We start from the raw sequence: 19,185 nt of genomic DNA on the forward strand, positions 1-19,185 counted from the left end.
CAAAGGAGTCCAGTCAATGTTCATGTCAGACCAATGAATTGTAATGACACAGAACAAAACTTTCCCTGATCTGTCTTCAGATTTCCCATAAAAACTCCCTCTTAAGAAGATATCATTTGGTAATGTTGGCACAATATTAAAAAACATTCACGATTAGGAAAGGCACTCTTCCTTTTTCCAACTTGAAATCTGCGTATGGTCATCACTTCTTCACATACCTCAGCCAAATTAATATGTCACTGTAAACCTAGTTCAAATGCGCATGGAGGAGCACAAATATGGAGTCTTCCACGAAGTCAGCCCCTAAACTAACATATAGCAATGCAGACAAAATGCTATTTTCACTCATTTTTAAAACAATACGTATTATTGTAAAAATAATTTCATAGAGTAAGTTGTTCTTGCTAATATATAGTGCCTACATTTATATATAATTTATATTTTGCTTGTTTGTTTATTGTACTGGGGGATTAAAAGCAGGCCCTCAAACAAATAATACTTTACCACCAAGCTGTGTCCAAGGCATTTACAGTGCAGTATACTAAAGTACAGTGGGAAATGGAAAATGAATGGCTTGAAAGCACAAATACACCTATAAATCAAGACATACAATTGTTCCTGATGGCCGCCCACATAACCAGACATTGCCATGGATAAAACACTGGTGGGAAGGCCATGGAGGAACCAAGAATGACTGTTAGGAAAACCCAGTGGTTTAGGAGTCAGTGAAAGCAACTTATCGGTGTTAGTTGGGAGGGCAGGGAAAAGATTCAGAGGGGGAAATTCTAGAATCTAACAATAAAGCAAGAGGAAGCAGAGCTGTGCTGGGAGGGAGAGAAAAAGACACGGTTCTTACAAAGTAATAATGATTTCCATTAAGTGGCTAGATTTATTTAAGAAGAAGAAATTAATATCTGTGTCGAAAAGTAAGAGCTAGGTGAGCACATTAACAAATAAATGACCAAGAGTGCATCAAGATGGTACGTACTTTTCCTAATTAAAGGGAGCCAAACAAAGGAGAAAACAGCAAAATGGAGGTCAGAAAACAACTCCATTTAGTTCAGGAAACACAAAAATTCATAGAGGGAAATGTTATTAAGATTTGAATACACTCCATATCTTTTTCAGGCTGGAGCTCCTTCAGTGTGTATTTAAATCACTAAGGAATAAATAAATAAATAAATAAATAAATAAATAAATAAATAAAATGGAGAGCTGTTTCCAGAGTGGAAAAGGTGGGTCCCAGGGTCCCCTCACCAAGGGAGATATTTTTCTTCAAAGCCAGTAGCTGAGAAGAAAAAAGGTATGGTGCTATACAAAAGCCTCAGCGTACAAAAAAACAGATATGAGAGGGCCTGCTAAGGAGCTTCATTCCTTTCTTCTGTAGCAGTGCTTCTCAACCTTCCTAATGCTGCAATCCTTAAATACAGATTCTCAGGTTGTGGTGACCCCAACCGTAACATTAGTTTTGTTGTTACTTCATAATTGTAATTTTGCCACTGCTACGAACTGTGATGTAACTATCTGTGTTTCCTGGTAGTCTTAGGCAAACCCTGTGAAAGAAGCCATTGACCCCAAAGGGATCACAACCCACAGGTTGAGAATTGATGCTCTTGATAATTTTTATCAAATATTTTTATATATACATTTACATTATTACACATATATACAATAAACTACCTACATCAAGAAGAACCACAAAACAATCAGAAATTATATATAAATGTTACATTCACAGTGTTTTGGCTATATGTATTTGGCAGCCTTGAAGAAAACAACTCTCCTATCTTGGTGAGTCTAAAAGTCTGAATGTAAACCAATATCTATCATATCTGGTATTCACCAACTTAAAACATCTATCTAGGCCTAAAAACATCTTAACCCCCAAAGAACTAAGCTGAATTGTGCAGGTTAGCAGCTTTTTAATGAGAAGATGTCAGAGATGGTTGAGAGTAGATGTGCTTTAGTAAAAACAATTAAAATGTCACATTGGAACTGAATCCAAGAGGTGAGGGAAGAGATGAAATGCAGGAGAAAATGAGAAGCGAGGGCATCAGAGGACCACAGAGCCACACAGATGGCACCAGAGGACCACAGCGCCACACAGATGGCACCAGAGGACCATAGAGCCACACAGATGGCACCAGAGGACCACAGAACCACACAGATGGCACCAGGGGACCACAGAACCACACAGATGGCACCAGGGGACCACAGAACCACACAGATGGCACCAGGGGACCACAGAACCACACAGATGGCACCAGGGGACCACAGAACCACACAGATGGCACCAGGGGACCACAGAACCACACAGATGGCACCAGGGGACCACAGAACCACACAGATAGATAGCACAGCCCAAAACAGATCAACAGATCAGCAACACAGGGCATGCGGTCAGAGAAACTTCAACAAACCTCAGATGATATGTTATGCAGCATGTTCTATCAGCAATTTGTTACATAGCTCACTGTTATTCCAATGAAGGCTCTAGAAATTTCGCTTCATATGTACATCACTTCTCAAAGCGACAAGGTGTATGTGCATAAGCAGATTGCTCACTAAATCCTGAGTGTCAATTTCCATAAAACATAGCAGTGGCTGACTGTTTCTTTCAAGGGCTGGCATAGCAGCACAGGAGATGTGTGCAAACATACACTATTCTTTGCCACATTAAAGAAATTATATACTTGCAAAAGAAGAGGGCACATTTCTGAAAGTCAAGTCCCTTAGTTTTTGAAAATTCGTGAAGCTTCTTAGAAATGCTTGTAGCCTTTTTTTTTTCATGCTTCACTAGTTCAAAGCTGAGAAAAAAAATAATTGGAAAAGAACCTAAGTTAACCCTGAATAAGAAGTTACAAAACAATCACAGAAGATAATACCATAAGAGACCAAATTACCTCAAGTGAACTGATGGGTGCATGATTGAATAAAAACAAAAATTGGAACCCAAATGGACTGGCTTAGTGTTCTTCAGTGTGTGCCGTGCTCTTCATGCTATGACCTGATCGCCTGCCCAACATTTGTGAGATGTGCAAAGTGAATTCATCCTACCTATATCACTTCAAAATGCACTGTTGTTAAGCCAGGGGTATGTCAAAAGATTAACTCTCCTTTTCCTATGTAATCACTTACGTATTTGATTCAACTGTATTATCAAGCATAAATGGAGTTCTTAAGCACAAAGCTTTAAAATAGCCATGATCTAAACCTATATATGGCCACCTCCTCTCAACTGTTTGCGATGTAGATCGTTAACTAAAAGGCAAAAGACCTCATCATATGAAGGATTCAATTTAATCAACTGTCAAAAAATATGATGTGAAAGAAAAGGGATTCTGGAAGAGGAAAGAGTTTGACATTGGCCCTAATCGCAGGCTTATCAAAATATATTTAAACGCTATTAATATCCAAGTAACACTTGATTTTGATTGTATCTCTTCCGGTTAAAAATCAGTGTGGTGACTAAAAAAATTCTACTTTCTCTTTAGAGCCATCTACAGTATCTATAATTACATACATCTTCTGCATTTCTCTCACTAGTCTTGGTTCTATAATTTAGCATATACAGAAGAGGTCTAATTTATTTTATAAAACAAAACCTTAATTAGAAGTTATTCATTTTCCTATTCTTAAAGAAAACAAATTTCAGTAAAACTAATGCAGCGACAAACATTCAAGACCAAGCAAATGTCCACAGGAAACCTGTGAACAAACCCCCACATAATTTTAACCCCTGCAAAAGATAACAGCAGGCATTTAGCACAGTGTTACCGGCAAGATAAAATCAGAAGGTGAATTTTTTTTTCCTTTTCTATGCTGAATTTCAATCAATTTCCAAGATGTTAGCTGGTCACATTTCTACAGAGTGGTATTATTTCACAGAACTCACACTGCCAACTGAAATTGCTTACTAGTTAAAACAATTTTTAGGACAGGGCAACATTTTCTCAGCTAAGTCCTGAAGAACTGGTAAAACATATATAAAGAGAAAGCTGTGTTTCTAAATGTTAAAAAAAAAAAAAAAAAGCAAGGAAGGGTTAGAAAAGAGAGGCAGATCAACCTTTCTAAACTAGATTGTAGCTGCACCTAAAATCTGGAACATAAATTCGAGAGCCCCTTGAAATCTACGGTTAAAGGAAATGTGCTGCGTTATTGAGAAAGAACAAGAAATTGTGGGTTATTGACTGTAAGACTAGGAAGAAGAAAATGAAAACGATATGCTAAGATATATCACAATAAGGTGACTAACTGGGAAAAATACCATGACAGATCTGTTGACGACGACGGTAGGAGGAAATCCATTGAAAAGAACCCTGCATTTGATGATAGAGGAGAGAGATCATTTCAAAGGAGAGATGCACATTCCATTTCAGTTTCATGCCTGACCAACTCACGTAATGGGGATGTCAATTTAAAAACTGAAGAATTATTTGGAAAGACAAGATCATTAATTCACGTGATTGCAAAATAGCAGTATGCCAGCAAACAGAAATTGCAAAATAGATAGTATGAAAATACATAACCAAACACTCAAGGTTAAAAAAAAAAAAAAAGAAAAGAAAAACCTGGTCCAAGTGTACAATGATAACAATACCAGCAATCTCCGTGTGTATTCACTTTTTAAATTAGCCGTATCTTTTCCAATCAGCCCCTCATCTTTGGCCAACATTTTCATCTTGAATATTTCAACAAGGAAGCAAGAAACTGGAACTAAGTAAAGATCCGTCCAGTCTGCTAATGAAAACTAACTAAAAGAGACTATAGGCACAAATGACTACCATAGTGATTTGCCTAAACACAGTGGCTTTTGTTTTTCCTTGCAATTCTACCTCTCACCAATATACAAAACTGAAGTGCATATATTCTAGCATTAAAGGTTGAGAGAGACAAGAATTCTCAGAGACGATATCAAGTGCATTTATACTCATACATAATAATTCAGATTGTGAACACGTTTATAGAAATAACTCTCATTCTTACCCAGTGTGTGCACACACAAAATAAAAATAAAAAAACCTTGAGGGACTTCTGTCATGCTTTTAACACTAGCACTGTCAAGGGTTTGAGAACACTTATTGGAGGATAGGGCAAATTTAGGCTGATAGGATCCTACACTCAAACAAGAAGGACTAGCTCAATCACTAAAGGCTTCATGCGAAGCTCTTCAGAGTAAAGACATAGTATGGGCCAGGAAAGGGGAAAAAAAGGTTTTGTAGAAAACACTTAGATCAAAACCCTGAAGACAAAATGGAATGGTGACACTCCTGCTCAGTGTCTTGACACTAGAGCTTGCGGATTGCAGAAGTGAGCACTTGAGTGTACGCAGCAATGTCCTGGAAATGGGCAGGCTATGCCAGTCTTGTGCAGGAGCTAAAAGGTTTAAAAAAAACAAGTGGAGGCTCAGAAACTACACAGAAACCCAGACTCCAAACAGTTCAGTAGACACTGGGCTGCAAAATACCTCAACACACATGAGCTATGTACTCCAGCAACAAGGGACAGTTCCGGTGGTCATGTCCCCCTCCCACAAGGATCTCCTGCTGGGACTTTGGCTACCACTTGACCACTCATCATCCAGCAAGCTGACTGACCTGGAGAAGCACAACTAAGCCATGACTAGTTTAGCATCCAGTACTCTTAAAGAATACAGCTCTCAAGAATTTGCTGCAAAGCCAACACTAAACTTACCGTGCTTCCCCCAGCAGTGGACATGGGCATGGTGGCTTGCTATGTGGTGTGCAAGCTTATAGTTCATTCCTGCTGCCTCTCTCCGCTTTCTGGGAGTAAACTCTGCCTCCAGATTGATATTGGAGATGCCACAGAGACTAGATTTTTTTTTTCATTGTTAGGTTTGTTTGCTGTGAGTTGACCCATTCTTTTTTAAATATATCAATACTAAATCACGCATTCAAAAACCACAACCAGACTGCTTGCCTTTCTGTGATATACATCATGCTCAAGACAGTTCTTTAATGTATTTCATAAACACGCTAGCTCCACTTATGATGATCTGCTGCCAGATGCTTGAAATGCAGAGGCCTCAACATAAGAATGAGCAGCAGTAGCTCCAAAACGGCAAAAAACCAGTATGCATGCCAGGGCACTGCCCAGGCAAGCTCAGTGAAAATGAATTACCATGTCTCCCAAGAGTGCAAATTGAGATAGAAATTCATGTCCCTCTATGTTTTTTAAGTTCTATTTTTGTTATTCTTGGGATTATTAAGTATATTTCAGCTTGTTCTACTTTTTAAACTATGGAAATATGAACCCATATTCACTTGCTTTCTGAGTACAGAAGTGTTAATCATATACATTTGTCATCCTGCAGTCATTTCTTGAGAAGTATAGTGGACTGACTTATCTTTTCCTACTGGATTAAGTCAGTAAAGAAATATTCTTGGGTTTAAAAGAGATTTAAATAAAACTGATTATTTATGAAATTTCAGAGGAAAATTATAGTGTTTTGACTTCTGCATTTGTTTTCCTTTACTTGTCGTGTTTGTATTTTTTTTCAGATAGGGTCTTTCTGTATATTTCTCTCTGAATTGAAACTCCCTATGTAAATTTGACTGGCCATGAACTCACAAAGATCCTCCTGCCTCTTCCTCCTGAATACTGACATTAAAGGCATAACTAAGCCTGGCCTAAGTGGAAATTATGTTAGTGAAGGTCTTTAAATCCTTAAGAATTCAAGATCATGGCTTATGCATTTTATATCCTAGAACCTTCTAAGTCATTCCATCAAAAAATAAAGGCATATCTATCTCTCAGGAGTAAGATACAATTTGAATTTCCAAGACAGTGACTCTACTTCTTATAGTTATTACAGAAATTTTAAAACTCTCACAAATTAAAATGGCCTTAAACAACAGCATATGGTCCACCTAGCTATTCACTTCCAATCCCCTGCCAGAGAACTTTCCCGAGCCAGAGTGGCTCTAACAACAATATCTTCACCACTCCAGCTTCTGTCAATTATATCCCATCTGATCTCAAGTAGAAACTTCTTAAGTTGAAGCCAAAAGTCTCACTCCCTATAGCTTCCATTCATTAGCCTGGCTTTAAGCTGATGCCAAAGTCATAAAGTCTAAGTTTTTATTTACATCATAGACTTTCAAACATTTGGAAACAATCTTCAATTATCTCAGTTCCTGTAGCACTTCCTGACATGAAAAAGAAAAATCTTAATTGCTTCTACTATCATTTCTCTATCCTGTAAATATTGAGTAGAACAGTGCAGAAATTTCCATAAACCTCGCTTTAAATGTCTAAGGAAAACACTATACATACGTACATTCATACATATTCCTTTGTATCATGATGATGATATCATCAAGCATTTTCCAAATACTCTACCTAACCCACACATGCACAGGTAGTAGGTGAGCCAAACGGCAACTAATTTCCCTACCTCATTAGGCCTTTGTCCATCACTTTATTTTTATTTTGTTGTTATTATCATAAAAATAAATGAGTTTCATTATGACATTTTCCTATAAGTGTATCATTGTGCTTTGTTCATATTCACTCCAGTGCACGTTCTTGTCAGGCCCCTACTCCTCCTGGTTCCTATGCTCCTGAAAGATAGGTCCTCTTCCCTTGCCCTGCCATTCATATATATGTGTATGAATATATCTGTACATATGTATACATCTATATTTTGCATAAGGTATTCACTATATAATCCTTATGCTCTGAGTCTTAGTCTCTTAATTCAGATCCATATTGGATCCCAATTCTGTCTCACGTTACCTTTTCCAATGTTACACATTTCAACTTTTATGAGTTTGTTTTCTTTAACGACTCCTTTTAGCCACTGATAAAATGCTAAATATGCTGAAGTCAAAATTCTACTACAGTCAAACATAACCTAGGGTGAGAATGTTCCACTCGTTAGCCGAGTTGTGTGTACCCCTAGTTGTCCGTATGCTGAGACCATACCAACAGGTGTATGGTTCAGACACCACAGAGGCCATCAGAAGCAGACAGCAGCAGTTGCACTTCCCTTCACTTACTAAACAAATTTTCATTTGATGTGTATTTTGCGCCTGCATTCTGTTGTTCTCCGGTAATGAATCAAGGCATTGTTCTCTTGTGAGTTTACAAAGAGCTGCAGGAGGACACAATTATACACAATAAGCTCTAGGAAGAATTATGAACAAGGAGGTCAAGTAGAAAGCTGTGGAAATGGAGAAGGTGATTATTAAAATCAGAGGGTCTAAATGAGCAAAGACTGGGATCCCTCTCAGCAGCATCGTGCTAGCCTACACACACACACACACACACACACACACACACACACACACACACACGTTTCTCAGTAGAGGTCATAGTTTTACATTTGGGTTGATTTTGTTATCCTCATGGGACTGCAGTAGTGTTTGTAAAGGTCGAGGCACACAGACTGAGGATCAACAGTGAATAAGTGATAGTTACTGCTGTGGATTTTTTAGAAAGAGCATCAAGGCAAGAAATTAATTCACACAGAGGGAGAGCACTAGTGCCTCCACAATTGAGAAGGACCCTGGGAGAGATAGGGAGAAGAAAGTGTACACTGGCTGGTGCACATGCTGGGATGGAGAGTATAGTAACGAAGATGCTGGACTCTAGCCATCAAGGATCTTCTGTAGAGAGACAAGAAATGTCAGCCATACCCAGAAAGCCATGGAGTTCCTACAAGGCATCTCAATATTGTAATGACATAATTAGAACCAAGATCTGAGAGGAAAAAAGGGAAAATAGAAAACACCTCTAGAATTAGTGCCGAGCAGGAGTGGCCAAGAAAAAATAAGAAAAAAAGAAGAGAAGAAGAAGAGGAGGAGGAGGAAAAGAGGAAGTAGAAGGAAGAGGAGGAGAAGGAGGAGGAGGAGGAGAAGAAGAAGAAGAAGTAGAAGAAGAAGAAAAGAAGAGGAGGAGGAGGAAGAGAAGAAAAGATTAAAACAAGCTGTATTATGAATTGTAGGGAAAATAACTGAAACAATGTCTGTAAATAAGTGAAAGAAGACACTCCAAAGGAGGTAAAGAAATGCTGCTGAGTCTTGGTGACTGCTGATTTTGAGACACTAAGATAGAAAGGATAGGCCAAGAGTGATCTCAGGATGGCAAAGGGGTATTGTGGTCATTTGCTGGCAAAGAGGCACTGTGTTAAGAGTGCAAGTCCTACCATGTTGAGTGGAGCTTTGGAACAAGCTGGGATAGTTGGGATGTAGGGTGTCTCCCTCTACCCAGCCCTGAAGTACAGACCTGGAAAAATAACAGTGAGTGAGCTCAGCTATACACAGGGTTTGGGTGAGATCACACTTGCAGAGTAGCAATCACACTGACAATCTCTCCAGTCCATCTCCTGTACTTTAAGATGCGCATTCTCATAACAGATAAAAAAAACACAACTGTTTTAATGGAAAAACAGAAACATTTAACTCTTGTTCTCTACAAATATAATAGCTTGGCATACTTGCTGCCATTGCTTGCCAATGTCACTCCTAAATTGGTAAAGAAAACCTTACTAGGCAAGAATCTCACGATATTAAGAAGAATTCTTTCTATCCTCAATTTCTGAGATTTCTCTCTCTAACTCTGCTTATCAACAATCCTAATAAATTTACACAAAATAAACAGGTTTCTAAAAATACAAAGATCTATATAAGATTATTTTCCAGCATGTTATTATAGCTGAGATTCTAGTCTGAGTATTTAGAGAACTTTCTTAGAATGGACCACATTCTAGCCTGAAAAACTACTTCTGAATTCTTTACATTCTTAGTCTTAAGTCAGAATTGTGTTTATTTTACTTCAGTTGTTGTTGTTGGGTTTCTGCTTGGGTTTGGTTTTGGTTTTTTAGGCTAGGTCTCACTGCGTAAACTAGGATGGCTTTGAACTCCCAATTCTCTTGCCAGCTGCTGGAATTATGGGATTGTATTACTATGTCAGGAGACATTTACACACACACACACACACATACACACACACACACACACACACACACACACACACACACATATATATACATGTATGTATGTATGTATTTCAATCCCAAAATATCCAACTGTGGTCTATCAGGACACATTTACTAATAACATATTTAATTATTTACTTTAATGATCATGTGTGTATGAGCGTACGTGTGTATCACAACATGCATGTGGGTGTCTGGGGACCTTTTGGAAATTGATTGTCTCCTTCCATCATATGGGTTCCAGGGATCAGACTGGGGTTCTTAAGCTTAGCAAAACATACCTCTACCTGCTGAGTCATTGTCTCACCGTATTTACACCTTGATAAATTAGACGTTTGACAATCAATAAAATTTTACTTAGTCTCACGAAAATAAAATAAGTTCGAGGCTAGGGTAGAAACTAGCAAAGACAAATTTTCACCTCATTCTCTAATACATGAAGTACTATGACAAGGACTCAACAGGCATGCATGGCACCTTCTGAAACCTGGTAATTTTCACATTTCCCAAGGGAAAATGTACTGTGTCACCCTATTAAAAGGACAAATAATCTGTTTTAAATAACTATAGGCACCATATATATTGACCATTTATATGTGCTGAACAATTTAACAGTGTAATTCTTTAGAAAGAGCAAGTGTCCTCTAAATACTATTGCAGTGCTAACGGAGGCAACCAGACTTCTTGTCATCTTTCAACAATGTGACTTTTGATGCAGGAAGTTTGTCAGGGGCTTGATGGGGGATTAGTAACCAGAACATCACTTACTTTGAAACACATACACACACACACACACACACACACACACACACACACACACACACAACTGGTCCACAATAGCCTGACCCCCACCACAGCACCCCCAGCCACCATGATTACAAGGCATATACCAGCTTGTATAAACAACGACTATTCAGAACTAGAAAATGTGTCTTTTAGACAAGGCACAGAAGGCCCAACATCATCTAGTTCCTTCCAGGGCTGATCTCCTGATTAGGACACAGAAATTGTAACATTAGGAACCCTGATGTCAGCAAGGGGTGAGCATCTGCCCCTCACCCCTCAGCTGATGATACCCAAGGATGCAGAGGAGAAGGAGGTGCATACACATACTTCAGGGTTTTCCTACATCTGACCCTGACCTAACACTGCTAAATAGATGACATGTGAATGGTAAAGTTAGGAGGCGCCTCTGGACAGGTCACAAAACTTTCTACATGCTAGGTGGTAGTTTCCATGATGCTGCTTTCAGACTTTTGTCTCTCACATCTGTGCAAGTACCAGCTGCAAGATAGTAAGTCTAACATCCTTGATTTACAAAATTTGTCTTCCTAAAAGACACTTTGGTTTCTTGCAGGCATCTAGAAAACTTTTAGTGATCCACCTGTAAGTCATGATGCTGGAATACAATGTTGTCTGTGGTCGGCTTGACCTCTCAACAATCTTAAGGGAAAAGAAATGTTATGTATCATGCAAATTTACTTCCACCGTGTGTACCAATGTTTTTAAATACAATAGACCCGAAGACCTATATTTTATCTGGTTCTTTCTGAGTTTTCATTTCAGATTATTTTTAAATCTACCTTTTTCAACTGGTGGTTTGCTCAAAGCATCCAATGAAAGTTGCATATCTGGCATAAGAAAGCTATAGTAACCTGCTTTGCTTTTGTGAACGGTATGTAAAGATGCATGAACAGAGCCTCCTCCACCACTGGGAAGGGACCATCACATTCCTAAACTCTTGTCTTCTGGCATTTGGCTAGTTAGGAAGCAATGGGTTCGTGACTGGATCTGAAAAGTGTCGTGGGCGGGTGTTTGAGTAACCAGGCTGGTTCCCTAACAAAAGCAGCATCATTGCTCTTCAGAAGGATATAAGATGTGAAAAACGAACGTACGATGGGCACAAATACTGCTTCTTTTTCCCCTTCCCTTTCTTGGACGACTTTTCTTTAGAGCAAGCTTCTTCAAGCCACAAGGACATTAAAATCAAAAAGGAGATTGCCAATGAAAACTTCATCTTGAAAACGGAAGTCTCAGCAGCTCAATCTACAAGAGAAAAACAGGAAGACGTTCACCCTTAGAAGCCTGTGACTAGCCTGAAACTTCTCTTTAAGGAGCTTCTCCACAGCTACCCAACTGGCAGGTGAGGTGTGTTTGGATCCCAAATCTATGTCACTGAGCATGTACGCTCCGCGTCTATAGCAGGAAAGCCTCTTCAAAGTCATGGTAAAACTCAGCTCAGGTAAACATAGGGAGAAAACAAGATTCCAGTAAGATACAATTGGAGACTGAAGAATTTCTGACTCTGGGGTTATATGAAATTAAAAATTGGCATTAAATTAGAGAGCTTTCCAAAACAGGTTCACACTCCACGGATGGTTTAACACGGGGTGAAAATGGTTCTCTCTGGCAAGTATAATTTTTAACCACATCGTGTGGATTTTTGCATGAATATTTTTCAAAAACAACTAAAGTATTTAAGCAACTCACAGAGATAAAGGAAGAAGATTAGCATGAAAGAGTTTCACACTCTACTGTTTGTGTACTTACATCATTGAATCTGCATACTACTTTTTCCCCTGGAAACGCCATGCATTAACATAAGTTGCCTAGTTAGTTTTTCCCATTCATATGGGAACTAGTCTAACACCCTTCATGGAAAAGATAGTTCTGGGTAATAGTAAGGAAACAAAACTGCAAGTGTGCTTCAAATAATCTTCCGACCTCATATTAACATCACTGCCTATGCCCATAGGAGAATATATCAAAAAAGCAAACCATCAAGCATTTACTGACAGCAGAATAGTTAAAACCCCTTCTGTGTGTTTCATTTTCCTGACCACAAAATTATTTTCTGCAACCTAAGACCCAAACATCCAGTTCCCTTCCCACTCTTGTATCTACAATGCCAATGCCCCTTTTTAACGCGCCCCTCTTCCCAGGTTTACCCCATATTTATCCTCTACACCCCAAAGCAGGCCCACAGGACACATCACTAGGTCCTTCACCCACAGCCAACACCACCCCTGGGGAGGAGAGTCAGCACCGCGGTAAGGCTGTCCCCCTTTTGGTTCACAGCCCCCTGCCCTCCGGGAGCGGTGCTGGCCACTCCAACCAGGCTCCTGCGCCTCTTGTCCGCAACGCTCGGTGGCTTCCCAGAGCGGCTGCTGCTGCAGTGCCAGGTGAGCTTCCCCACAGCATCCCCAGGGCCCTCGCCACCTCACGTCCCCATCCTGGGCCCGGGCCCCGTTCCCCGCGGACATCGGACTCGGCATCAGACACCGAGCTCGCCTCGGCTCCGCCGCAGTGCGCAGACCGGGAGCCCGCGCCGCGCGGACCTTGCCGCCAGGCCTTACCGCACGCGCCCCGCAGCCCTCCGCCGAGGTGACGGCGGCGCCGGTGGCGGGCGCCAAGGCAGCTGCGATCCGCGAGTCCCGCCGCCGCCCGCGCCGCTGCCGCCGCCGCCGCCGCCACGGAGCTTGACGCGCCTGCTCCGCCCCCGAGCGTGCGCCGTGGCGCGCCGCGGACATCTGCGGGGACCGCGGGCGGAGGAGCGGGTCGTCCCCGCGAGGGACAAGACTCCGCACGGTGTGGGGGGGGGGGGGTTGAGGGATGGACGTTAGGGCTCTTGCTGGTGTGCAGTCGGAGGACCCAAGGGGTAGACTCCTGGGAGGAAAAGAGGTAAAAACAGAGCGTCGGGGCTCTGTGGAAAGCTTATAACACTAGCTTAATGAGGTGGGACAGCAGTTGACCTTTCTGAACCAAACTGGACCAGGCTCCTGTGGTTTCATCACCTGCTTCTCCTGATGGCTTCTCGCTTAATGTCAGAATGATAATTCCAGTTCTGAGGCCTGTCCTTTCTATGCTGCATTTATCTGGTCAGAATCGTTTCAGCAGAATAGCACACGTAACACTGCTCTTAACATTGTTTGCACAATAAACACTGTGCATAACAAGGCCCCTTCATTCTCTGGGCACACGTTGTCTCAGCGTACCTGGACAATTGTACATCCTTCTCAATTTTATAGAGGGTGAAATTGAAACTTAGGTCACAGATTTACGCCGGGGTTACAGATCTTAGAAGGGATTTAACAGAAACACACAGTGATTTTGCACAACTGTGCCAGTTAGTTTCTCCCCTTTGCAGCACCTTCCTCTTCACACAACATCCCTTCCTGTGGGGAAAGTTGATGCCCCTTGTCTGCCGAGGTCAGAATTTGCTCTCTTTCCTGCCTTTTGTTCCTTTATACTGCACTCCAAAAATCTAACAATTATAAAAGAGAAGGAGGCTGTTTATTAAAATGTACCCAGGAATTGTGCTGTATTTGTGGGGTTTGTGACAGAGCGTAGGGAAGGGAGTCAGTGATCTAAGTGAGCCTCTACTGAGCATTAGTACAGTTACATTCACAGTTTTGAATATTTTTCTATGAATACGATCAACTTATACTAACATGGCTGTTGAGTGTGATGTTGTGGAAGACGAAGCTTCTAAAATAGTGGCATGATTAGTTTATTTTCTGTAATTTGTCAGGTGTTGACTTCGTTTTCTAGATCTTTCTTTCTCCCTTCCTGGTTTACTGATCATCCATTCTCGTTCTTTTAAAGACCATGGTGATTAGTAATTTACACTGTTGGACTAGACTTCTTTCCAGAGCTGTAGACACTATATATCCAAATGTTTTCTCAGTATCAAAACTTTCCTATGTAATAGGAACATTGTTCTAATTGCTTTTATTATTACTGAGAATAAGTGTTCAACAAGAAGCAACTTAAGAGAAACAATTTATCGACCTACAGTTCTAGGGATGCAATCTGTCATGGTGGTGGGGAAGACATGGTGGCAGGAATGTGGGACAGTCACATTGCATCTAAAATCAAGAAGCAGAGGGTCATGAATGCTGGCCGCAAGCTTGCTCACTCCTGTGTACTCAGTTTAGTGGATAACTCAGCCCTCGGAACGGTGTCGCCCAAAATTCGAGTCCATTTTCTCACCTCAGTTTCCCTAGTATAAAAACACCCTCATGCATAAACACTCCCAGATAGTCATCTCCTAGGTAAGGATACAGCCTGTCAAGATGCCAGTCACTATTAACTATTGCACACGCCAGGCTCAACATGTTAAAAGCATTTTTAAATACATGTTCTCTCTAAAACTGGTCCACAAGCAGCTGTCCTCTCCTCCACTGATGGAAGCTCAGTGTCTGGGTTTGCAAGACCAAAAATTGGGAAGCTGTTTAAAGTTTCCTCCCCCGCCCCACCTTCGCATCTCCTATTAATGTACAAATCCTGGAAACCAAATACTTTTGATTATCTGTATGACAACCACCCTAGAATAAAGTCCCACCAGCTATCCCCAAACTGCACTACAACAGTAATATGCAAACTTTTCTTCCTGCACATCCCTTGTCCTCCTGTTTCAGAATCTCGTCAACAGAGTATCCAAAGTGACACCTTCGGGATGCATTTTATATTGTATTCTGTCATTCCTTAGCTCAAATCCCAGCATGTGACCCCTAGATATTATGGACAAAAGTGCATACATTCATCTACACACACACACACACACACACACACACACACACACACACACACACACACCATGTTTCCTCCCTCTCCCACTTTCTTGCTGTTTCTCAGCTGTTCTGGTTTTGCCCATCCTTGTCCCATCTTGTGTTCTTGTTTCCAGTTGTTCCCTGTGACCAAAATGACGTCCCACCAAAAGCCATGTATTAACGCCTTAATCCTATAGTATTCTTTCTCAGATACCAATACCTCAGAAAGACTCATTAAATGTTTATTTAGAAGCTCAAATTTTCTCTATCCAATAATGTTTGATCACTTTATACCTCATTTTTTTTTCTTTCCCATGGTGGTTATTACATTCTAATATACTATAGAATACACTGCTGTTCTTCAGTTCTCTCCTCTGGTGGAGGCATAAACGCATTAAAAGGTACTGATATTGCCCAAGCAAAAATGCAAATGACAACACTTAATTTGGAGATTTTCTCTAAGAACCAGATTAATGGTGGTTAAATTTTTGGAAAGGAGAGGAGGAGCCACAAATAATACATTTTCCCATTTATGCTTATTTCCCCTTAATTCATAGAATTATAGATTTGTGATTTAAGGAACCCAACTAGATATTACATTCTACTTTTTGACTTATTTATTTTACAACTACCTGGAGATGCCTTGTAGACCTATCTTTTAAAAAATCTCAATAGGAAACATATGCTCTGAATATATAGACCTGCCCTAAAATATGTCAATCTTATATTTCCTGACCATGTTACTTAAATATAGTCATAGGTATCTTAAATCAAATATTTGGAGAAGAGAAGTAATTATTACAGTGTAATGTGGTCTTTTGAGAAATACACTTTTTCCTCTTATTTTCACAAGTAGTCTCAAGACATAAAGTATTAGGTATAAATGTGTTTCTTTATTTATCAATTCCACCTGATCATTCTATAATGATAGCCAGAAATATAATCATCATTCTTGAAGTAATTCATCAATATTTCAGTCCTCCCGGCTTTGTAATCAACAAATATCAGGAAAAAGGCATATCTAGCTGCTTGAGATGTGTTTTTCATGAATCATCATTTTCTAAAATTTCTAAAACTAGAAGAAATAAATACAAAAGACAAGTTTACAACCGAAGACAGTGAGAGCAATGGGCCAGTTACCTTCTGTTAAGCACTATTCATGAACCATAAAAAAAATCAAGAGATTATGAGGAGCCACCCTTACTGCAACAGTGACAGTAATATTTGGTAATCCAAGATCACTTTCACATGTTTTCCTGACACAGCAGATTGTCCTTAAACTATTCTCCAATCGTGTAATTATTTTTGAAGCTCACTTTCAAATAAGAGGTTCACTTTCTGAATTCCATACTAATAACAAAAAAAAAAATCTTCACTCTTGTACATTAAGAATGTCAAGATTTACTAAGAAGTTATTTTCATTATTATATTTTTGTGACAAACCAGAGACCAGAAAGGGAAATTAAATTACCCAAAGTACTAAAGCAAGAAAGGAAGTCAGAGTTTTACTTCGGCTTTTAATGTCTGTTGAAATATGAAGACTGGTTCTTGGGACTGTAGCTGTCACACAGTGCTGGGTGCTGGTCCTTATGCTTCGTCTGATGGGGTCCTGTGTTTAATCTCTGAATGCTCCCCAAATTTGTTTGGTTCTAGTTACACATGGATAAAGCTAGGAAAGCATCTCAGTGTCTAGACATAAACATGTTTGCGTGCACCGGAAAAAAATAAAGCTAAGCAGGCTGTTACTGCAAGTTTCAGGTTGATCTTAAATTAGCGAGTATGTCAGCAATTTTTGGTTACTGAAATGTTTTGTGTTTGACATAGGAATGATAATAAAAATGACATAAGTTAAACAATTTTATATTGATTGACGTTGTATGTAACCTACTACTCTTCAATATTGTACAGTACTTTTAATTTATTATATCCTCAACAATTTTATAAGATCCACATTCATCTTATAATAATTTATAAATGAAGATCAGAGAATACCATGCATATTTTTTCCAAAGTCACTTTGCTGATAAGTTATTTAGAGCAAGATGTACCTACATTGTCTGACTCTGGAAACTGGGTCCTTAAAATATTTTATATCTGTCACCATCACATAGCACCAAGAATAGTAATCACATTCAATGAAAATTCCATATTAATTTTGATACTACAAGAATAAAATAAGTGAGATTGATTTATATGAATGAGGCCTACTTTTTTATTTTAATTTGTTATAATTAATTCAAATTACATCTCGATTGTTGTCCTCTCACTTGTATCTTCCCATTCCCACCCTCTCTCCCTTTTCTGCTTTATTCCCCGCCCCTGGACTTCTAACAGAAGGGGACCTCCTTCCCCACCATATGACCACAGACTATCAGGTCTCATCTGAATAGGATGCTTCCCTTTCCTCTGTGTGCCACCAGGCCGCCTCACTAAGGGGAAGTGATCAAACGGGGGGGGGGTGGGGGGAGGGGGGGGCACCAGTGCTCATGTCAGAGGCAGTACTTGCTTTCCCCACAACTGTGGAGAGTGAGCTACCCATTGGCTAGATCGAAACAGGGGTTTAGGTTTTCTGCAAGCATTATCCTTGGTTAGTGCAACAGTTTGTTTAGGCCCCCCTGGGTCCAGATCCTCCAGGATTGATGGTCTCCTTGTGGAGCTCCTGAACCCTCTGGGTCCTTCCGTCCCCCCTTTCTTACATACCACTTTGACTGGGAGGAGTCCAGCAGCTGCGTGAGGGAACCCAGACCCAGAAAGACACTCATGGTATATATTCACTCATAAGTGGATATTAGCCCAGCATAGATGTCTTCTGAGAGACTCCACCCAGTAGGGGATCGGGATAGATGCTGAGACCCATGTTTCAAAATGTGTAGTGTGCTCTATCTACATTGAGGGTACTGCTTGGAAGGATCACAGAGCCCACCTTACTATCTACCAATCTGGCTCATGGTCTACCCACTGGTAGGAGAAATCTATAATTTTCCTAAAATAATTTTCTAGGATGTAATATATTTATTGTTTGATTTCTCAGTGAAATAGCACTTTCATGATATGACGCAGCACATAGATAACTTAGAAATATGACCTAAATCCTTAGTAAAAATAAATTTTAAAAGTCACCTCCTATGTAAACATGATGTTGTGATTGTTTTTAAAATGAGTCTTATAAACAAATAAATATATTGAACATTCAGTTTTGGAAGTCTACTCACTCCAATATGTTTTTTGAAGTTTTTATTTATTTCTTATTTATTTTGCGTTTTGATTACAGTTTCTAGTCCTCCCTTTCCTCCCACACCCACTCCCTTCCTTCCCCTCCCCATCCGCTCCATCTCCATTTCTCTTCAGAAAGGGGCAGGTTTCCCGTTGATAACAACCAGCCATGGCATGTCAAGTTGCAGCAAACTAAGTACCTCCTCTCCTTTTATGGCTAGGCAGGGTAGGAAGAAAATGTCCCAAAGGCAGGTAACAGAGAGACAGCCCCTGATCCTACTATTAGGAGTCCCACAAGAAGACCAAGCTACACAACTGTAACAAATGTGCAAAGGGTATAGGTCAAAGCCATGCTTGCTCGCTGATTGTTGTTTCAGTCTCCATGAGCCTTTATGATCCTTACAGCTCCTGCAATCCTTCCTTCCCATCCTCTGCAGGATTCCCCACAGCAAGCATAAG

At 40.1% G+C, this 19,185-nt stretch overlaps 1 protein-coding gene across 1 annotated transcript in view; it reads right to left on the reverse strand.

Annotated features, from left to right (window-relative positions):
- The window catches only part of GLRB (glycine receptor beta), a 70,883-nt gene extending 57,441 nt beyond the window's left edge, over window positions 1–13,442 (reverse strand). Inside the window, exons 1-2 of the mRNA XM_084769761.1 lie at window positions 13,318–13,442; window positions 11,857–12,007 (exon numbers count right to left, since the gene is read on the reverse strand). Of these exons, the coding sequence (XP_084625887.1) occupies window positions 11,857–11,978 (122 nt within the window). The 5' untranslated portion in view covers window positions 11,979–12,007; window positions 13,318–13,442. The remainder of the gene's footprint in view (window positions 1–11,856; window positions 12,008–13,317) is intronic.
- Window positions 13,443–19,185: the final 5,743 nt, after the last annotated feature.

The sequence above is a fragment of the Acomys minous genome (assembly GCF_964271855.1).
Source record: "Acomys minous genome assembly, chromosome: 19".
Lineage (NCBI taxonomy): Eukaryota > Metazoa > Chordata > Mammalia > Rodentia > Muridae > Acomys > Acomys minous.